The sequence below is a fragment of the Crocodylus porosus genome, unplaced genomic scaffold, assembly GCF_001723895.1.
Source record: "Crocodylus porosus isolate Cpor-Errol unplaced genomic scaffold, CroPor_comp1, whole genome shotgun sequence".
Lineage (NCBI taxonomy): Eukaryota > Metazoa > Chordata > Crocodylia > Crocodylidae > Crocodylus > Crocodylus porosus.
In genome coordinates this window covers 25179996-25203681 of record NW_017728909.1, presented here as the reverse complement: position 1 = coordinate 25203681, position 23686 = coordinate 25179996, and the positions used below count along the sequence as shown (strand labels likewise).

At 41.7% G+C, this 23686-nt stretch overlaps 1 protein-coding gene across 2 annotated transcripts in view; it reads right to left on the bottom strand.

The window, feature by feature from the left end:
* The window catches only part of SPEF2 (sperm flagellar 2), a 151332-nt gene that overhangs the window by 19727 nt on the left and 107919 nt on the right, over positions 1-23686 (bottom strand). Inside the window, exons 29-33 of one of the 2 annotated variants that reach the window (XM_019531952.1) lie at positions 21347-21453; positions 19401-19583; positions 7311-7403; positions 5159-5329; positions 3733-3784 (exon numbers count right to left, since the gene is read on the bottom strand). In XM_019531952.1, the coding sequence (XP_019387497.1) occupies positions 3770-3784; positions 5159-5329; positions 7311-7403; positions 19401-19583; positions 21347-21453 (569 nt within the window). In that variant the 3' untranslated portion in view covers positions 3733-3769. The remainder of the gene's footprint in view (positions 1-3732; positions 3785-5158; positions 5330-7310; positions 7404-19400; positions 19584-21346; positions 21454-23686) is intronic. The other variant, XM_019531951.1, reaches the window with a different exon arrangement.

Here is a 23686-nt window from a genome sequence, read left to right as displayed (position 1 = left end):
TGCTCTCTGCGCCCCCGGCGCTCAGGCTTTCTGTAGCCTTGTCTCACAACTATGCCTCCTCTGGGGCTCGTCAATCATCACTCCCTCTGCTCTGGGGCTTCTCTCAGCCTTGGGGCTCAGGGGGCCGTAGCCATGCCTGGCCTCTTCCTTGGCGCCAGGGTCTGTGTACCAAAAAATGCTGCGCCCTCTCTGGTGCTGGGGTCAGTGCACTCAAAACGCTGCGCCCTCTCTGGCACTGGGGTCAGTGCACCCCAAATGCTGCGCCCTCTCTGGCGCAGGGGTCAGTGCAGCCCAAATACTGCGCCTTCTCTGGCGCCGGGGTCCCCACACTAACGTGGAGCCCCTATGAGGCCTCCTTCAACCCCTAATAGACTCACCCAGTCCTCCAGTCTAAACAGCAAACCCAAAAACACAAGCCCCTGGGCTATAACATAAAATCTATGCTGTCCGGCTAAACAACATTCAATCCCTACCAGGGAATTCTCCACCTCATAACAGCAATCAGGAGCTGCTCATGCAGTCAGGCTTCTCCTCGCTGTTTGCTCTGGCAGAGCTCCTTCTCGCTTGACTGCCGGCAGGGAACTCCCTGCCTGGCCTCGGCCTGGGGTTATATGGGAGCCAGGCCCTGCCCCTTCTGGTCAGCTGACTCTCACTGGTTACCCTGGCAACCTGCAGCTGGATTCCTTACTGATCGCTCCACAAGTAGCAGGCACCTCAGTGCCCTGCTACACCCCCAGATCTGTGTGTAGGGCAAGTGCAGGCTGCCTCTGCAGGCTTTGCTCCAGGTGCCAAATTTCATAGCTATGGCACTAGTGCCATAAACAGTGCCTCCTTCAGGACCCATGCTGCATGCAGCACCCACCGCAGACTGATTAGAGTGGGTACCATGCGTGGCTTGTGTCTTGGACTGGCCAGAGCAGGTGCCATGTGTGCTGGATCCAGCACATGAAGGGGAGGTCCTGGATTGACCCCACACAGGTACCATGTGCAGCATATGAGTCCTAAATCTTGTGTGCGGGGCCAGTCTGGCATGCGCCATGTGTGGGTGCCCTCGAGACCCAAGACCAGCACTGGGTTGGATCATATGGTCCTACAAGCTAGATTCAGCCTGTGGGTAGTATGTGGATATCTTTAAGTATAAGTTGTTACATTGGCCTGAGGATTGCAGGATGGAACCAGAGGGAACACCATATCAGTAGGCTAAGAAGGCCTACTGAGCCTTCTTAGCCTACTGATATGGTGTTCCCTCTGGTTCCTTGCAGATGCTGTGGGGGTTCCCACAAACCCATGCAATGCCTTGCAACTGGTAAGCACTGCAACAAATGCAAAAGATTCAATCACTTTGCAAGAGTTTGTAAAAAGGAGCAGGATGCAACATACAAGAAACAGCAGGTTCATGCTCTATTCAACGAAGATAAGGAAGAATTCCTCATTGGCATAATGCAAGAATAGTTCATTCTTCTGAGGACTGGACAATCACCCTGGATACCAATGGACTAATGGTAACTTTTAAATTAGATACAGGGGCACAGGTTTATGTAATACCAGAATACATTATTCAAAAATGAAAACTAAACCTGTGTACTATGAGAATATGAAAGTGAAACTTAGAGCATATAATGGGAACTTAGAGCATATAATGATCGTAACCAAGGTGTTTCTGCGCTGCATGTTAGACATGAGGGTAATATAGTAAAAGTTCGGTTTGTAACAGAGTCCCAGAAAAACTAGTGCTAATTATTAGGTTGCAAACATGTAAAACTCTAGGTTTTATTAACAGTATAGATGCCATTGAGGAACTAGAAAGCAAGAACATAGAAGAAGAGTTTTATGATCTATTTCAAGGCATAGGGAAACTGTCAAGTAAGGACAAAATAGAATTAAGAGAACCAAATACTTCCACCATACATGCTCCAATAACTGTTACCATTGTACTAACGGAGAAACTGAAAAAGGAATTAATTTAGTTAACATGGACATAATAGAAAAAGTAGAGCAACCAACTGCTTGGGTTCATTCACTGATCATAAAAAAAAAAAAGATGGATCCTTGAGATTGTGTCTGGATCCTAAGCAAATGTACAGATACATCAAAAAGGAGCATTTTTCTATTTCCTTTAAAGAACAGGTTTTTGGCAACTTGGTAGAAGCTAAATATTTCTCCACATTGGATGCATCTTCTGGGTTTTAGCAAGTTCCCCTAGAAAAGAATAGCATTTCAATATGCCCTTCAGAGGGTATTGCTTTAGTAGGCTTCCTTTTGGACTGTGTTCTGCATCTGAAGTATTTCACAGAAAGATGCAATGCATTTTGAAGGTCTTGATGGAACTATGGTTTATACTGATGTATTAGTTTGAGGAAATATTACGGAAGAACATGACTTGAAGCTAAGAAAGGTACTAGAAATAGCTCACAGAGCAGGTATGAAACTGAGCAAACAAAAATGTAAATCCAGGCTCAAAGAAATAATGCATCTGGGAGAAAAACTTTCTGAGAAAAGGGTGCAAATCGATCCTGCAAGGGTTAAAGCCATTACAAACATGCCACCCACTATGGGTAAGGAAGGAGTGCAAAGATTATTGGGAATGATCAATTTTATAGGGAAATAGCTACCTAACTTAGCAGAGCAGACCAACCATTTTAGATCATGCCTATATAAGAATGCTCAGCGGATATGGGAACAAGAAGATGAAGCTGGATTTAACAACTTGAAGGAAAAAATAATGAAAGTTCTTGTACTAAAATACTATGACCCTAAAAGACCCATTAAATTGTCAACAGGTGCCTCTAAAGAAGGCATCGGAGCAGCTTTGCTTCAAAAACATGGCGATAGCTGGAAATAAACAGCATACGTACCTAGGGCATTCTCCAAGTTAGAGTTTCTATATGCACAAACTGAGAAACAAAGTTTAGCTTTGGTATATGGCTGTAAGAAATTTCATATATTCATCTATGGGAAGCCTGTGACAGTTGAGACTGATCATAAACCTTTGGTAAGTATAGAAAAGAAGGGGTCATCAGACATGCCACCCAGATTACGGAGACTTTTCTTTCAACTGCAGATGGATGATCTAGACATACAGTACATGCCAGGAAAACATCTACTTATTGCAGATATGTTGTTCAGAGCATATGACACAACAGAAAATGACAGAATTCCAGACTCAGACATAGTGCACGCTAATTTAATTAAAAGAGTGATTCCTGTCACAGATAAAATGTAGACACTAATTGTAGAAGCTACTGCTTAGGACACCACACTGCAAAAAGTGACAACAACTATTTGTGCTGGTTGGCTTGGAAAAAATATACCTAGCCTCTACTATCAGTTCAAGAAAGAGCTGTCAGTACTGGAGGGCATTTTGTTCAAAAGCTCATGACCTGTTGTTCCAGCAGAGCTAAAGAAAGACAAGTTAAACAGAATATATAAGAGGCATCTCGGCATTGAAAAATGCAAAAGGAGAGCAAGGGGTGCTCTATATTGGCCCAACATAAATAATGACATGGAAGATGCTGTAAAGTCTTGTACAATGTGCCTTAAGTACAGATCAGTGAAAAAAAGCCCATGATAGTCATAGAGGAGCCCATAGCTCTGTGGTATCAAGTGAGCATTGACTTATTCATACATGCAGGAAAAAATATGTTTTAGTGCTGGACTATTATTCTCACTATCCTGAAATTGCATTGCGTGAAAGCACAACAGCAAACCATGTCATAACACACGTCAACTTACGTCATAACTCCATCACAACATGTCAAGTCCTAAATACTCACAATCCAATCACCTGGTGAAAAATGGAGTGAAGAAATTGTTGAAAAAAGCTACTGATTCACACACTGATGTTTACCTGTCACTCTTAAACTACAGGGCAACACTCATGAAGCATGGATTGTCCCCAGCAGAAATGCTGTTTAACAGGAAACTCAAAACCAGACTGGCAAATCTTGTGAATAAAGCTCATCGGAATGAAAAGCAAAACATGAAAACATTTTTAAAAAATCGACAAACTCAAACAAAAATGGTACCATGACAGGGGTCCCAGGGAATTACCACAACCGCACAACAAAAATATGGTGCTTATTTCAGACGGACTAACATGGAAATAAAAAGCATTAGTGTTGCATCAAGTGGTTTCCAGAACCTATAAGGTAGTCACATTGGAAGGGCAGGTGTTAAGGAACAGACGACACTTGCAGCTCACAAACGGGAGAATAAAAGCAGCATCATGAGATTTACCAGAGGAAACAGAATAACAACAAAGCAACAAGAAACAACAAAGGAGACTGAAAATGGCACAGAAGTAAAGACATTTGAACAAGGAAACCAAACAAGAACTGAACCAATAAGGATTGAGAAAGCAGAGAAATTGAGATCATTTAGAGCTAAAAAGCCAACACAAAGACTAATAGAGACCTGTTAAAATGTGCTTTAACACTGGGTTGAACTAAACTTCCAATGTTAGTATTATAAGGGGAGATGTTACAGTAAAGGGGGAAGATGTGTGATACATATAAGTTGTTACATTGGCCTGGGGATTGCAGGAGGGAAACGGAGGGAACAACAGATCAGTAGGCTAAGATGGCTCTCTGAATAAACAAGTGTTATCGTTCTATAACTTTAACTCCCTGGTCTTTTGAGAAAAACGCAGGCTGGATGTTTGACACCCTGCTTTAGATCAGTAAAGACTGGAAACACTGCACATAAAGCAATGAGTTATGAATCTTCTGACTTAAAATGTTCACTGGGATTTCTGAAAATAACAAAACTAAACCTTAGAGATCCTAAAAATACATACTGTAAAGGAAAGTTAGTACCTATGGCAACACAATTTTTCCTTTTTTTTTAGCTTACAATAAAAATAGTAATAGAAAAGATGTATTTTACTGGGACTCAGTAGAGAGCTGGGTTTAATAGTCTGTGGTAAGGCCAAAGGATGTACTCAATTCACCCTTACTGTACACAAGATACCAGGAATGCCATATATTTTTGTTATTGCTGAAGAGGCAAATTCTCAGACTCCTCTTTATATTTGTGAGGAAGGGTCATAGCAACATGAGAAATGAGAAAGGAACTGACCCCACATCTTTAGAACTTAAGTTATGATTATCTAGTACCATTATTACCCAATATAATTATTTATAGCATGATCACGTTTTACCATGCAAGAAGAAATCTCTTTTTTTCTATGGATATATGTGCCAGTAGCAATACTAAGTGCTCTGTAGACTCCTTCAACAGCATCAGGGTGGGAGGCAAAATAAAGCAGCATCTTAATATACTCAAGTTGAGGTGGATCCATTCTGTCATCAGCAAATAAAGTGAAGAAAAACTATTAAAGGAAAAACATTTAAATTAATTCTTGCAATAGATGCTTGACAAATTTTAAGTAAAATTTTACTGATCTGTGAGAAGTACAGCTATAAGAAGTCAGTGGTTTTCAGCCTGTGGACTGCTAAGCACCCACAGACTATGTCAAGGAGGTCTGTGAAAGATGACTATGATCAAGCTAAAGTCTGTGAATACTCATATTTACAATTAAAGGGGTCCACACCTCCATTTGAAATTTTGAAAGGGGTCTGCAAATCCGTTCAAAATTTTTAGGTGTCCACAAATGAAACAAAATTGAAAACCACTGTGCTAGATAAAGATAAAAACATAAGAAGTGCCAGACTGGGTCTGACCAATGGTCCATTTAGCCTACCATCCTGTCTCTGACAGTGGCAGAAGTGGATGCTAGAGGGAGAACATTGAACCAGATATTTCTAGAGTGATTTATCATTATCTAATACCCTCCTGGCATATGCCAGCATTAGTTCAGAGATGCCAGAGAAAACAACTTCCACAGCTATTAATAGATCTATCATCCATTAATCTGTTTAGTTCAGGTGTGGGCAAAATACGGCCTGTGAGATCTAGCTTGCCAAGGGATGTTGTCTGGCCCAGGCAGGTGCCTTGGTTTCGTCCAGCCCAGGTGCAGAGGGCAGCCCAAGCCATGGAGTGTGTGGCTGCTTCCACTACCCCTGGCCAAGTGGGGCTGCTTCTACCACTCCTGGCCCAGTGGGGCTGGGGCAGTGCAGCAGTTGGACTTGCTTCATTGGGTGGTGTTTGGGTGCAGGACAGGTAGGCGGGGCCAGGATCATGGGCGCAGTCATAGGGCAGTGACAGTGTGGGGCCAGGTCTAGGCCACGATCTGCTTCCCGCATGTGCCTGGCCACAGAACTGGCACCCATAGCAGAGTAGTACAGGCAGAAGAACATGGCTCTGCCCCAGGCCCTGGCCCCATGCTGTCACTGCCACAATCCCAGCTCTGGTCCCACCTACCCATCCTGTTTTTTGATGTCACTCCCTGCACACTCACGTCCCCATCCCAGCCACCCAAGCAAGTATGCAGCAAAGACACTTAGGGAGTTTTGGTGAGCTGTTGCACTGAAGGGAGTGGGGTTGCTGACCTGGCCCACAGCAGTTCACCAAAACTTTCTTTGTGGCCCATGGGCCCAATTGCCCATCCCTTTTTGAACCTGGCTATGCTATCTGTTTACACCACTTCTGGTGGCAGCAAATTTCACAACTTAACTATGCATTACATAAAAAAGTAGTTTCTCTTGTTAGTTTTAAATCTGTCTCCTACTAATTTTAGTGGGTGCACCGTAATTCCATCATTCTGGGACTTGGTGAACAGCAGTTCCCTGTTCACTCAGTCTACACCCTACATGATTATAGAGGTAGTGAAATAGTTTTTGTTGCAAATAGTTTCTCTTTAAGAAAGAAAATGTGTTGAGATTCTGCAGAAAATTTAAAGAAATCTACATTATAATATTTTGTTTTCTCAAATGAGTATTTCATAGAATGACTTAAAAGGTAACATGTTAACAAGTTAAATCTCTTGTAGTAGAAATGCTTCATGTGTATACCTATACCCAATGTATTCAAATTTAATTGGTCAAGCTACATTTTCCTATTCCTGGGTGTTTTCTTATGTTTTATCACAATAGTTATTATTATTCTTAAGTGATTTACTTAAACTTCACATTTGCAACCAAAAACTATGCTTATAGTTTGAAAAGCATTGAGCAACGAATAGCTCTCACTTATTTCCCTTAGATTTGGGTACCCAAATATTAATTTGAAATCTAAGTAAGGGATCCATTTTTTTCAGTTTCGGCTTTAACTTGCAATGTATGAAAGTTTGAATTCAGGACCAAAAGTGGCTGTGCATTGCAACAGAAGACACCATCAAAAATTAGAAGCAGGAAGTTTGATTCAGAATGACAAGTGATATTCCAAAATTCTTAACAGATTTCAACAGTTACCGTTATAAGATGCTCCAGCCTGTTAAAAGGCAAAGGTTCTGTAGGACTTTCTGGAATTTTTAGATCTTCACTGCCTTTAAACCATAAGCCAACCTACAAAAAAAAATTGTTACTCATTGTTTAAAGCAAAATGAGTATTTTCTTCTCAAATTATGGAACATCTAAGGATTTATTCTGATTTAGAATTTATTTTTGTTGGCAACAATTCACCATTAGCAATTTAATCAGAACTCTGAAGACTTGCAACAAATTACTTTTGTGAGCGAATGGCTACTAGATGTCATGGCAGCAATTCAAAACCATATGCTGTTGAAGGATGAAACTGATTGGTTTTCAAGGGATTGCTCTCAAAATATCAAGTATTGAAACTATTTTTTCACACACCTACAGAGCAACACATGCTTTGATACAGGCCTCTGCATTTGCACTGCTACATGAGCAAACTTATGATTCTCCAAGTCATTATCAGCCTTGTGGTTTCCTGCTCCTCCAGGCTCGGGGTACGGCTAGCTATCCCTGAGACCTGGCACTAAACGTGACCTTTGAGAGGATGTGTACCCTGGCTCTGATTGATATGTTGGGGGCAGGGGTTATGCACACAGATTAGGGAAGGTGCCCTAAAGTAACTCCAGGAAGTCAATGGGTTGCAGAGAAAAAGGGTCAAGTTTATAGTCCATTCTTCTCCAGGACAGACATATTGTGTGGGATGTAATCTGGTTGCTAATTATTTTTGACCAAATCTTGCACCTCATTAAATCAGAAGTACAAATGACTCGATGTTAACATTCACTTTGGTCAGTAGCCATATGCAATGGGAAATTGCATATTTTATACATAATGTTTTTATTATTCTCACTGATGTTTATATTTTAATTATTTGCTCATTGGGATGGTGAAGCAGGGAGCTTGGTGAAGGCACGCTGTACGAGAAGCAGGCTGCAGGTGAGGCAGAGGGCAATAAAGGGAGCCAGATGATCCAAAAGGGGCTGGGATTGCAGGATATAAGCCCAGGGCCTGAGCTGGGTAGGCAGTCTGACTTAGAAGTCATGGAGAGAATAGCTCCTGAGCCAAAGAGCTGCAGCAAGGTTCCTGACTAACACCTGAACTGGGGTAGGCAAGACCAGTGGTTTAGGGATTGAGACTGTAGGGGATGTCGAGGTCTCAACTGGCCAAGGAGCAGGGCCAAGGCCCTGAGGAATAGAAGCCAAGGCCAAGGATCAGGGTTACAGTCATAGAGTGATGCAAGCAGGTAGGGTCAGGGACCTATAGCTCAGAAAGGGCAAAAACCAGGGTCAGGGACCTGTAGACCAGGAGGGGCAAGAATAAACAGGGCCAAGGATGGGCAGAGTCCATTTCAGATACAGAGGCCTAAGCCCAGGACAGAGAGAGGACTGAGGTGTGGTCCCTAGAGGGACTGGGAAAGAGTTGGAGGGACCAGGGAAGAGACAAAGGCCTGAGCCAAGGCGGGGCTGAGACTGCAGGCCTAAGCCCAAGAGGAGTTGAGATTGTTCAAGGTACAGAGGCCTGAGCCCAGAAGGGGTCAGGATAGTTAAAGGCACCAAGGCCAGAGGCCCCAACAGTGATGAAAACTGTATCAGGTTTAGAGGCCTGCATAAACTGCAGTTGAGATGGGGGCTGGAGGGCCGTGGATGAGTGAGTGACCAGATTGGACAATGGGGCTTAATGCCCAATGATGAGCAAATGATGGGTAACATCTGCAAGGTTTGGGTGTAGCTAAAAGCAGGGAGGCCACATAATCAGCTCTTAAGACACTAAGTAGCAACACCCATGCTAATTAGTATGAGACATGGCTCCAGAATCCCTGGAACAGCCTCCCTTTTCACAAGTATACATTTACATCAAGGTGTAGCAAGTAAGCTGAAGGGGAAATTGTCGAAAGACAGTAAAGGTTTACTAGGGCTGAAGAGTGAATCCAAGGGTTCCAAGGCCACCCCTGGGGTGGAACCTTGTTATAGATGGCAACATAGGTGGTAACTTAATCTGATTTTCATGACATTTTGAAAATCAGTTACATTTTTGTATGAAATAGAGAATGAAACTTTACTGAACTGTTACACTTAATTTTAAAATAATAAGAAATTACATTCTGAGTATATTTCTTACCTGTTTAATAGAATAATATGATTATTACAGGTGTAAACTTTCACAGATGGTAAAGAAAGGCTGTATAGCTTATCAATGTATCCATAAAATTAAAACTCTATTTGGATTAGGTTTTTAGGTTTTAAGTTTAAACCTTAGCAGCATTAAGGTTTTTTTCCCTTCACAAAAGGAAGTTCCTGAATTTAAGAAGGGAGGGGGTTACCACATTTACTTGAATACAAGATGATGTTTTTCCCCGAGTCAGCATAGGGAGAAAAGCCCTTCATCTTCTATTTGCATAAGGAAACCTCATTAAATACATTGTCTATTTTTAAACTACTACCAAAAACAATATATGCTAAGTAATGAAAACCAACGCTGAAGTCAATTAAATGTAGCCAACACTAAGCATGACTACAGAGTACATGGCCCACATTGGCTGATGGAAACCTTTTTTTTTTTGGTCCTTAATAAATGGGTGGGTTCCTTCCACAGGGAACTGGCAGTGGAGGTACTACAATACCAGTCTGGAAGTTGGAGGGCCAAAGCCAGCCCTGACACCCTTCCCTTGGTGCTAAAAATGCTACATTTGATTTTAGCCAAAAGGCTGAGATGCTCATGGGAACCTACCACAAGGACAGGTTAGCACAACTCACCTAATTAAACTATATGGTAGTGCCTATTAAATGCAGTCCCCTTGAACACTGTCTCTTTATTTTTTTCAAGTCATGGTGAGCCACTAACACTGCATTCATTTTTACTTCTTCACTGCCATGGCTGATCTGTATCTTTCTTTCCCATTTCCAGTGATTCCTGTTTCTTTACCAGCCTTAAATATCTGGCAAATATCACCAAATGGAGTCTCAGTTTACCCAGAATCATTCTGTTTCTTCCTCTCTCAGCCTGGCACATATGATTGGTGTGGCCCCACCCTCCATAAGGTGAAGCCAAACCAGGTTGCCTTGCACCTCATCCTTATATAAAGTTTGGAAGTATCCCAAGACTCATGACAAAAAAACCCGGTTCCAGTTGTAAGTGGGGGGCTAATTAGTATATGGATCCTTTGAGAGGGCAGTATCTGGAGTACATACACATACTAAACAGTGCTGAGCTTTGGGATCACCATGGCTTTAAATGCTGTTGACTCTGCTGGGGCCCAGCCCCATGAACTATATAGTAAATCATGAAGCTTTGGCTTTTGGCTAATAACATGCATAGTTTGTACTATATTTAAGTACATACAAAAGATGGAAATATGACTGAAGCATATCTAGCCCAGATAAAGGCAGATATTATCTGTATACAAGAATGTGCAATACCAGCAGTCAAAAATTACACAGAATATGAGAGACAGTGGAAGTGGGAGCCATCTAGCTGGTCTGGCTCAACTATTAACAGAGCAACAGGTATAGTACAGCTAATTAGGAATGCAAGCATCAAAATTAAGATCATAAAGGAATGGAGGGGGGAGGAAGCGAATCCTGCAAGTGGTGTGTGAAATAAATTAGAAAATATTTGAGATCACAAATATCTATGCACCAGTGGATTGAAAGGAGAGGTGCATATTCCTGGAAAAACTGGAAATCAGCATGACTGCTGGAGCACTGTGTATATTAGTAGGTGATTTCAACTAAAAATGACAAGCACAAGGCAGAAAGGGCGAGAGGCAAGCAGGAACCATTGAGAAGTCATCAAAGATCCTAAACAGAATAATCACACACACTGACCTGCAAGTTATAGAAGAAAGAAGACAGAAGGAAAAAATTGCCCTCACAAGAAGATACTGGGCAGGGAAAAGGTTCTTATGGATCGACTTTATCCTGACATCAAAGCAATGGACAAAGAAACAGAAATAACACCAGCTTTCTTATCAGACCACTACATGCTTACAGCAGGGCTGGAAGAAGGGAAATGCATGCAGAAGTGGAAAGGAATCTGGAGGCTAAACACCAAGCTACTTAAAGAAAAGAAGACCTGAGAAGAGAATGAGAAACTGTACACAGGATGGAAAGCACTAAAAGGGTGTTTTGAAACAGTAACCAATTTGTGGGAGTGGGTAAAAGAGTGCACGAAAGACTAATTTATAAGAATAGGAAAAGAACAAGCAAAAAAAGAAGCACATAGGATGCAACTGCAACAGAAACTACAGAAACTACAAAAATTACAACACCACAGCATGCTAGGATTCAAAGTGTAAGAAGAAACTGAGGAAACAAAAGGGAAATTGGAACACTGGTTTAAAGAACAAGAAAGAAAAAACGTGTTTCTAGCATGAGCACAATGGGTGGAGGAAATGAAAAAATGGATGGAGTTCTTCAACAAGATCAGAAAAGAAGGGAAAGAGGAAATATGGTGCCTCCAGGATGAGAAAGAAGAACAAATATCAAAAGAATCTACTGCAAATAGTAAAACATTTCTACCAGGAACTATACAGAGAGAGAGAGAGAGGTAGAACTGAAGACCAGAAAGATCTGACCAGAAGGACTGCAAAAGCAGCTAATGGGAGAAAACCAACAACAACTGGAATAAGACAGGAAGGTGCAGAAAGTCTGAGACACCCTGAGAAGTTTTAGAAAATGGGAAAAGACGGACAGCCAAAAGAATTCTAAGTAACTTTTTGGGACCAACTGGGACCAGACCTGATAGAAGTCTACAATGAGAGGAGAGAAAGAAGAGTCTCAAACAGCATGAAAGAAGGAATAGTAATTCTGATATTCAAGAAAGGGGGTAAAACCCAGATAAGGAACTGGTGACCAATGATTTTGTTACACTTTGACTACAAGCTTCTAGCCAAAGTGGTAAGTGAACAGACTAAAAGAAATAATCTGGAAAATGTTAGTAGAAGTTCAAGTATGAGCAGTCCCCTGTAAGAAGATTAATGAGGTCACAATACAAGTAAGAGATACCATACAATGCTGCAAAGAAAGAAACCTAAACCTGACAATATTAAACACAAAAAGAAAGCCTTGAAAGGATCAACCACAAATTCCTATGTCAAATGCTGGGAAAGCTAGGCATCTCTGCAGGATTCCTCAGTTGGTTGAAGATGTTATATGCAGGTGCAAAAAGTCAGGTCTTAATAAACAGACACCTGATGGAGCCAGTAGAAAAGAGCTCAAGGGTGAGGCAGGGTGCCCCCTGTCCCTACTGTTCTTCATCTGTGTGATAGAACCTCTAGTAGAGTAAATAAAGAATCATGCCATTGTGGTAGGAGTCTAAACACCGGGAAGAAGCAGAAGGCAGACGAAGTGCATCGTGTACATGGATGATATAAGTGGGGTAGGTAGGGACCAATGGTTCACCAGGAAAGTGATAAAGCATTTTCAGCTATGTGAGGAAGTGGTGGGGGCAAAACTCAACATTGCAAAAAATACTTGTATGGTATGAAGGAGTCAGGGTTGGGGGTCATAGTGGTAAAAGAAGGGATATGGTACCTGGAGTATATTTTGATGCACAGCTCAAAGGGAGGGAGGTGTGGTAGAAAAACTACTGTGAGAGTCAAGCAAAAGCTGGGACTCTGGAACTTATAAGAAGGTGGAAGCTAACACTTAAGAAAATGGTGCATCTGCTAAAAAGCCATGATCTTCTGTGTGTTCTTATATACAGGATTGGTGCTTTCCCTGACATGGAGCACAGCCTGTGCAATACAAAGGAGCATGTATGTGTACTTCTGGGAGTCACAACAGGAGAGACTGGCACAGGACATATAAATACAGAAGAAACACTGTGGGAGAGACCTTCAAGACATGTTTTTGTTCATGATGGCCAAGTACTTCAGTCTGTGTTGTACTTCGATGGTAGGAAGGGAGTCTAATTATTAAGGGGGTCATCTTATAATGAGTTGTCTTATATTTGAGTAAATATGGTATTACGGTATTTCCTTGAATTCAAGACAATCCCCCCCGCCCCCTCCCCCCAGTCAACATCGCTGCCACTGCTGCTTCTGCTTACCTGGGCTGGGCTAGGTCCAGGGTCTCCCTGCCAAATGCCCTGGAGCTGAAGTCAGAATCACCACAAGTGGGGGGAGGGGCGGATTGCAGCCAGCAGGCAGGCAGGGGCAAGGGCAGCAAGAGGTGGGGGTCTACCTGCCTGCCCCCATTGCTGCTTTCCCTGCTGCAAATTTAAGACTACCTTCCAATAATCAGATTCTGTCCATATAAAATTATAACAAATTTAGAATGTATAGAATTGAATCTTTAGGGAGGTCATCTTAAATTCAAGGCTGCCTTGGATCTGGATAAATATGGTAATAAAATCTCCTTATTTTGTGCTGGATACCGTCTGCAAACAGATTAGCAGAGACAATTCAGCAGGTAATTCTGAAACTAAGTAGATTTTCATATTATTTTTGCAGGTTCTTCAAAGCATAAAAAGTCAGAGGACTCTTTTTGCATTTTTGCTCTTTTCTTAACTTTCTGGACTATAACTACTGGGTCATTTACTCGATTCATTCTGATGTCCAGGAGATGACACAGTAATTCTACATCAAATGAGTTTTATTAAACAAATGTAAATGACAAAGGAAAGAATACTGAGTTTGTCACATGTACTTCTGAAAGTAGTGGAGAAAATCTGACTTCCATTTCCCTATGCAGCCCATTTCTAAGGGGTATAAACCAAGAGCAAAATTTGGTCATCTAGGCTAAGTATAGACATTCAAAAAGCCTGAGCCTGAATTGATTCAATTTTTCCAGGTTAGTTTAACCTGCATAGTTTGAACTAATTTGCAAGTGAATAAACATTCACTTTTGATTCTGGAAATGCAGCCATGTGCCTGCAGTGGCTCAAGCTAGAAGCCGGGGGTACTAGAGTGAGCCCTTCCCTTCTTTTCAGTAGCAGCTTCAAGGCTAGAGGGAAACTTACTGGGGGGGGAATGTGGCCAGGCCCTGGCAAGCCATTGACTATGATTGAGGAGAAGTTAAAACCCCTACCCTGGCCTGCAGGGACACCAGCGGGGGGAAGCAGCCCTTGTCCCCTGAGGGGGAGGGGACATAGCTAAACACCAGCCAGGGCAGCACCTCAATTGAAGGGGGGGTAGGGAGGAGGATTAAACTCCCCTGCCTCCCCTCTTGGGCACAAGCACAAGGACCCCAGCCAGGGTCCCCCTGGCTTTCCACCCTGCTGGCCACTTGTGCAGTGGGAGGCATGGTCAGAGCCGGCCGACATGGCCCTGCCATCAGCCTGCCTCTCCCAGGGCTGGGAAGGGCTCTGCCACTGTGGTATGGCCAGGCTGGCTCTGCCATCTGCCCACCTCACCCGGAGGTTAGTGGGGCTGGCTGTGGGGACTGCCGAGGGCAGGCACGGAGGTGTCAGCCTGGGCTGGGCCATGGGAACAGGGCCCTTTCCAGGCAGCTGTGGCTCCATGACAGCCTGGACTCGGAGAGCTGGAAGCAATCCAGGTGCACAGCTCCCATGGCCCCAGCCTGAGCCACAGTCAGCTGGAAAGGGCCCTGCCCCCATGGCCCAGCCCCTCCATGCCCACCTTCAGCAGCACCTGAGGGCCAGGCTGACTCAGCCCCGCAGCCCCAGCCCCAGCCCCAGGCAAGGTGGGCTAATGGCAGGGTCAAGCCAAATGGCATCTGGCCATACCCCCACCTCTGCCACTGGGAGTGGGGGGGTCCATGACAAGGACTGCTCTGCCCCGGCCAGGCAGATTCTGGCTGCGGTTCCCCGGGGGAAGAGGGGAGGGAGGAGGAATACACCCCTTTAGGGGGCCATGCCAAGTGGAGTCTAGCCACACCCCCACCTTTGCTCTGGCCAGAAAGTGGAGAGACAGTGTCAACCCTGCTCTCTGGAGCAGACAGCACATTCCAGCCTAGGCTGAAAAGCATGCTGGGATGCTGGGGAATTAGATTTAATTCAAACCAAGAATGGGTCTGGGACAGAAGTTCTGTAAACTGGTTTGACCTAAATCAATGAAGCTCGATACTAAATTCAACCAGTTTTATCTTTAACTAGTTTCAGTCATTTTGAAACTGGTTTATATGGACTGAATTTCCGTTCTGTTACAGGGTTAAACCAGTTTCTGATCACTTACACCATTTTGTGTGTAACTTCTGTCCCTAGCCCTAATTGCAAAACTCTCTTTCTTGGGATAACCAATCTGAACTTTCCCAAGTCTGAAAAGCTTCTGCCTTCATTTTTCCCCTGAGGGAATATACAGAAACATAACTTTAAATTTTGGCACCTGGGGTAGCATAGGAGTGCTCACCTCTTCACACTGGCCCTGGGATGCTGCTTCGGCACAAGCTCCCACAACATGAGCTAAAGCTGCTATTCTGTTGCCCTTCTAAATCAGTGTCCAGGGCTGGTGCCCAGATCATCCCCCTACAAGTTATGCTACTGGAAATATATATTTGTGTTTTAAAATGATAAGAACTACAATTAGCAGGGCTGTCAACAGTATGGTTTGTACGAGCTTGTGGCATTCTACAGATTTTGGTGAGTATTCTTTAGAATTAAGTAGGCTTTTGTTAAATCTGGCTAGAGCCCAGTTTTAAAAAGGACTATGTGCGCTATACACCTTTTAGTCATAATTTACATGCATGGGACTTAATTATTAAGATTCTTAGATTCAGCAATACCATGTATTTTTGCACCTAAATGTTGGAATCTGTACCTATAGGAAGAATTCAGAAAGAAGACCTATGTGACTGGTTCTCCACAACTTGAATAAGACATCTAAGCACATTTTATTCAGGATCCACGGTAACCAGTGCACTATGTAGGGGATCACATAAGCCACCCAACAGGAAGAGGATGTTGCATGTCTGGGACCACAACTTTACTCCTGAAGTTAAGCAGCATTTAGGCTTTTATGTTGCTTGCAGCTTTAACATATAGAAGCAAAAGCCATACAGCATAGTTTTCTGCTAACATAAAGGTTAATACAATATCTTAATTATTTATACTCTGCATAACAGATACTTCTTAAAATTGCCAACCAAGTTATCTTTTCACCAGGAGCTTTGTCTAGGTATAAGACAATAATAGCCTCCCACAGTCAGCAAAACAAAAATTACACTTGTAAAAATTCAACCAATGACACTCCCACATTTAAAGCTTGAAGAGTGTCATGAGACACAACATAAACCACACATACACAGCTATAGACAGATCTACTAAAGGGCTGAGGACATAGAAACTAATAAGACTGAAAAAGCATTGTGGTCAGGAGAGTCAAGATGCAGATTGACCAGATAGGCACTCTCAGATACACCTAGGAAACCAAGCCTTATAACACTCAAGCGTTCCACTGCTGAATATCAAAAATACTTACGTTTACCATACATGTGTCCATGTGGATCTCAATCAAAATGGAAGACATCACAGCCATGCATAGTAGGTGAACTATGATGCCTAGCTATGTTTAGTATAAGTGTCAAAATGTATCAGAACTTCATAAGCACATACCAAATAGTCAGACCAACCGTGATTTGCATATTACATAAAAACCACACAAAATCTAATTAAACATATGATCCTTTTAGAATTTTCATTTGGCCTTAATGTGTGCTTGAGCTAAGTCCTGCCCAAAAGTTTACATGGATGTGAAGTCCTAGGTATTTCACCAAAGATCTATGCATTTTAATACTTATGTAAGAAGAGGCATAGGCCATGAAAAATCATGACTACTACACATGCTCCAAACATCTGCTTTGTTAAAAGATAACCACCTGAATCCTAAGGCTATTTTGGGATTCATATACTAGACAGCCTGTGCCTAATCCCCTTGAAGGACCCAATGCATTAGATGTACTTATATTACCCATCCACTTTAATGGACCACTCATCTTCTACCCAATAGCTTTGTGGTTAGGGCACTTTCTCAGGAACTGGAAGACCTAGATTCAAACCTCCTAAGCCTGAGAAGGTTTTAATCCATATCTCCCACTTTCCAGGAATGTGCCACAACCCCTAGGTTAAGAGCTTGATAGGACTGAGGGATTCCATAGCAATAATGGATTAATCAAAGGAGTTACATTTAAAACATCTTCAAATATCTTTTGAAGACCATTCCATGTATTTCTATAGTTTTACAATGTAAAAACCACTTGGTAGAGGCAAGAGATAGGTACTATTATTATAGCATTTTAAAAATGAAAAATTCTAACCATCTTCTTTCTAAAAATTTCCTAATGGTTTGTAAGTTTGGCTGCAAAGCAACTGCTAGCAAGTTCAGCACTCGCATCATTCATATCAGATACTAAGTTAAAAGATCTTCAACTAGCATCCTGTGTTAAAGATGCCACCTGAACATTCTGTTCACTGTGGAACTCTCCACACTTCAGTGAAAAATACTCTAACAATGTATAAATGGGTGAACTGTCTAGAGCTGCAGTTTTTGTTGTTTTTGCAGCTCTGAGAAAGGTTGAGTGTCTATACCCATGCTCCAGGGTGGTGGTGGTGAGGATGTTTTCATTAGAGTGGCTCCTGGACAACTGCTCTAATTAAAATGCTGCAGTGTCACATGTATTCTGCATCCTGTATTTCAAAACGGCGTTGGGGGCACTTTAACTAAGGCTTGTTCAACAAGTTTTAGTTAAAGCATCCCTGTCTCCATTTTGAAATGTGGGGTGTTGAATACACACATTGAGCATGCTTGAGCATTCTAGAACAAGTAATTGAATGTGTTAAAGCACATGTATAGGCCTTTGTTTCTTTATTTGAAAGGAGATGAGAGTTATAGAAGGTTTAAGTTAAAGAAGAGATACCTTGGGTAAAGAAATTCTGAAAACCTCATGATTCTAGAATTTCATAGGCAATATTTCATTTTCCAAGAGGAGTACTATAGATACTTTTGGAAGGAAGCTATTGCAATAAGTGCTGCAGAATTTATTAAAGCCTTCCTGAAAATTCTTTCATTATCACCAGTTAACTCTCAAGTGACATAACTATATAGTTTTTATGTGCATTGGATGGTTTTGCAAGATAGATTATTGCTCAGTAAGAATTGGTCCAAGACAAATTTTGTGTATAATTAAAAGCAAAACTAAATGAAATTTTAAAAAAAATAGTATTTTGCTAGAGGAGAAAGGTAACATCTGTATATTCAGCAATTTATATATGACACATTTGCATGAACTTTTTAAAACCTTACCAAACTATGCAAAATAAAGGCTAAAAAAAAAAAGATTTCTTAAAAAAAAATAAAAAAATACAAAAATCTTGCAATTTTGACCTGGCTAGTCAGAAGGTAGAAAGCAAAAATTTCATTTCTAAAAATTGTTTAATTAACTAAGTGAAGATAAAAGTCCAGAAATGTTACAGTGAAAATAAAACTGTCAAAACAAAGTCAAACCAAAAAAACAGAAACAAACAAAAATGCTCAGTATGCCTATTTCAGTTTGGGGTCATTTTTTCCCATAGTCAGTATAGGATCAAACTTAAATAGGCATTCTGCTTTTTATTCTTTATTTTTTGCTTTGGCTTGGTTTGGACTTTTTTACACAACTGTGACACCAGATGTATTAACAAAAAATATAGCAAACATTATAAAATAATGTTTATTTTCCTGAAAAAGGGGAACATTTAATTAGAAAGTAGTCTCTAAAAGAAAAAAAGTAAACATTAGGAGTTAGTGTAATTATCCCACAAATTATGATGGGATTGGCAGTTACTGGGCATAGTTCTGAAAAGTTTCATGTGTTCTTTGCACACAAGATGTTTCACAAAAATATTCTCAGAAAAGCAAAACTTTCAACATTCAAACTGAGCTTGTGAAATGAAGTTCCTTCCTTTTTTGGGTCCTTATGACAAGGCATTTAGCAGAACTTGCAGATTAGTTGGAATTTGACAGGTATTGCCATAAGCACTTTTGCTAAAGCCTCAAACTTGCAATCTCTGGGCTATCAACTGTGCACCTTAGCGATCATGCCACCCCAACCTCCATGAAATGAACAAGACTCATAATGCACTACCCAGTTTAATCATAGTCCTGCATAATCTTGCAAAAGATTCATATTCAAAAGAAGCATAAATTAGAACCTGATTATAGTATTCGTGTGTAACAAAGCCTGATGCAGCTTCATCAACAGCTTTAAAGCCATGTAGGGTTTTAAGGAGCTGTATCACAGATGGAATTGGCCACGGCTGTGAAGCTGCTAGTAAGAATCGTCGCCAGTCAATAAGCTCCGAGTGCACTGTTAACATAGATGCCAGGTTTTGTAACTATAAAAATAAAAACATAAATAGTTTGGAATACATTATCGTGCACAGAATTTCCTACATAATTAAAGTATCTATATTGTCAGTACTATTTTATGCTATTATTCAGAAGGAATTTTCTTTAATCTGACAGAAGATACTTCTTGTCATATTGTGACAATTTTAGACACACTTAGTTTGTTCCTTGTTATTGTTGCTGCCACTGGACATGTTTACATGAGATTTAGGAGACTAATTAGCTACACAGCAGGCACATCTACACAAGACACTAACAGTACAGTAGACTAATTCTATTGTGCTTTAGCATGGCACGAAAAAGCCATGCTAATGTGTTAATGCACAGTAACATTAACCTACTGCACATCAGCATCGCCTAAAAGTGTGTGCCAGTGCTAGTGTGCACTAGCGCCAATTATGGCACATTTAGTTAGTACTTGTTATTACAGGTACTAAACTAAAGGCACCATAATTACAGCACATTAATGCATGTGTAGACATGCCCAATAAACATCCTGTGTCTGCACATGTGGCCCTATTAGGCTGCAAGAAACTAATTAACTCTCTAGCAAGGTAGTACTTATAAATACAGGTACTGCTCTGCTGTGGAGTTTTTTTACTCCTTTGCACTGCACATGTAGATGCTGACATGGCTGGCTGGCGCACAAGGTGATACACTGCGGGTGCTGCCTACTGGTTAGTCCCTTAGGCCCCAGCTAGCCCCTTCATAGCATGTTGAGCTGGGTCGGAGCAGCCGCAGGCTAGCAGGCTGACCCCTTGGGTCCTCTGCCAGCCGGGGCAGCTTCACCCTGACTCAAAGTGATGCGGTCACAGGACCATGTGTAAACACAGTGCTCTGGGATATGTTCCAGAGTTTATTACTGTGCATTAATAGCATGTGTAGATGTGCCCACAGAAAAGTAAAATGTCCTTTCATACCATGTGTGGTCAGGTTAAGGTTCCCTGGCCCTTGTGTCCCCATAGGGAAGGAAGATTTATGAACTTAGTACTGCTCCATCAAAGACAGTTGGTGCATCCAAATGAGACGCTTACTGTGCAGTAGTCTAATAGCACTGTGCAGTAGCATGTTGGTCAAAAGTTATGTCCAGTATGCTACTGCACAGTGTTATTAGGCCACTGCACAGTAAGCATTACAAAAAACCTGTGTGCTGGTGCTACTGCACAGCAACTCTAGTTACTGCACATTTTAGTTAGTACCTCATTAAGCAAATACTAAATGTGTGGTAACTACTGCACATTAATGAACATGTGGACATGCCCATGGGTAACAGGGAGTAGAGAGGAGGGATGGGTGGAGCTTTGGTTCTGTTCAGAACAGCCAGGCCACATCTACATGTTACACTTAAGATGTGATTAACAAGTTAAAAGTTTGTCTGCAGCCCCAATTATAAAGAACCGGAACTGGACTGGAAGTTGAGTGAGCCTTTTTTAGAAGAATGGAAATTTGCTAAATCTGGTAATCCTCTTTATCCCATAGTTTTAAATAGTGACTTTGAGTGCATATTTTGTTAATTAGGAATAACATGGGGAATTTAATTCTTGACATGGCTGCTTCCACAAAGTAATAGAATGAAAAGAATAGCAGTAAATAACTGGCAATGCCCTTTAATAATTACTCTCTTGGCTTTTTCATGGTAAAAATAAGGATGCATTTACTACATGTAAAACAGAACTGAGTTTATGCATCACACTGAAAAAATGTTCAAGTTATAAGAATTTACAGAAATGAAAATAGCACAGAAACTTACATCTGAAACTGTTAGGCGCAACCATATATCAGGAAGGTTGTTTGTTCCAAGGTTCAAAGTAATTAAGTCAAGAAAAATGTCAATAAATGTTTTACTTGGTATTAAGCCTGGAGAAAAATAAAAACAACAAAAATAAAAATGAACATTCCACTAAAATAAGAATATTCATATCAAAATACATGTTTCTAGCATTCATATCCTATTCCAATAAGGTAACTTAATGGTACTATTAATACATTTTATACATAATTATATATAATCACATGCTGTGTATACAATTTACATCATATATACCCATTTAATATCCAAAGATCAGATCTAAAAATGAACCTAGATGCAACCAATCCACAGAAGCACCTAACCACTTAGGCACCAATTTTTACCAATAAAGTTATTTAGGCTCCTAAAGTTCTCCTCCTACACATACTCAGTGGGCATGTCTACATGTGCATTTACACCAGCTTACACTTACTGCGCAGTAAGTTACTGTGGAGTAAGCGGGAATAGGCCAGTGTCTACACATGCAGGCGTTAAAGTACATTAAAGTTAGTTCCAAGTCAGTCCACATACACATGTGTTACTGTGCAGTAAGTAATCTAGCATAAATTGGATACCTGAATGATGCAGCTATCAAATTTATGCTCAAGTCACGGTAAGTCACCATAATTACTGCGCAGTATGGGCATGCATGCGTAGATGTGCACCTGTGCTGCACCGTAATTTTGGTTACTGTGCAGTAAATGTGCATGTGTAGACATGCCCAGTGATACATCCATCTTAGCATTTAGCTTATATCTAGGCCATTTTTGGGATTTGCAAATTAGGTAACCTTGAACCCACAACAGCTGAGGGCCTGATCATATAAGCCTAGCCTACATGGACAACACTGAGATAAGTGCAAAACTGCACTCATGGCCTAGTCGTTAGGAGTGTCTATACATGTGCTCAGGGGGGGAGGGGGGGAGAGGGTGCACTTTAATGCCCACGGTGTCATATGTATTCAGTGTCCTATGCTTCAAAATGGAATGGGGGTGCTTGAACATTTTGAAGGATGGGGGGTGCTAAACAGATGTGACACAGAAGCTGCTGGAGTGTGTTAATTAACACACTCCAGCAGACTTGATTAATTGCGTCTGTTCTGAGAAGACATCTGGCATGTGTATAGGTGACCAAGAGCACTTGCCTAGGAAGCAGGATGCCCAAGTTCAATGTCCTTCTCAGCCCAAGTGGTTCAAACCTACATTTTCCATCTCCCAGGAGAGTGCCCAAACTACCAGCCTATAGGTAAGGTTCTCCAAACTTCCTGTTGAACCTGAGCCACTATGCAAAAACGGTCACTATGCATAATTCATAGGGCCACAGAGAAACCAAGTGAGGGGGAACATTCTGTAGCCCAGTGATAAGGAGCTCCCCTGGGAGAAGGGAGATAAGGATTCTGGTCCCTTCTGCCAACACCGTTTATGCATTTTATCTAATTACACTTTAATATAAATAGCATAATCAGTTCCTGGAGCTGGGTGTGGATCTGAGCCCAACTGATAAAACTTCAGAACTGTATGATAAATTGCAATTACTTTACATGTGACCTCCTTTTTTGCACTACGTTCACTTATCTACCTCATCGTATTCTACAATGATAGCTAATAAGTAAAAAAGCCCTTTCACTAAAGTCCACCACCACTACATACAAACCCATTCTACGTACGTGAATCTATCATAGATACCAACCGTTGCTTTTTCTTCAACTTTTTAACTGTAGTGTATGTTGGTTATATACAACTGCAGATATCTACAATATTTACTCAAGTTATGGGGGAGTGTGGTCACGCTTAAAGATAGGCTACACATACAGGCAGACCTAGACAGGCTAGCAAGTTGGGTGGAACACAACCTGATGAAGTTCAAGGTCGAGATATGTAAAGTGCTCCACCTTGGGATGAGCAACCCCCAACACACCTACAGGCTTGGTGGCACCAAACTGACTAGCACTATGAATAAAAGGGACCTGGAGGTAATAATAGACCGCAGTATGAATATGAGCTGACAATGCAATGCTGTAACCAATAGGCCAAAGGTACTCTGGCATGTATCAATCAATGCATCTCTAGCAAAACCAAGGAAGTGATTCTTCTGCTCTACTCTGCACTGGTGAGACTGCAAGGACGTGGACAAACTTGAGAGAGTCCAAAGAGGGGAGAGGAGGGGAGCCAGGTGTCCAAGGAGAGTGGTCGCTCCTTAAGGAGACGATCCTCCAAGCCCAAAGGAAGGTAATTCCAATGAGGATCAAAGGGAGCAGGAGAGCACACAAGCCTCTGTGGCTCACCAAAAGAATCCGGGAAT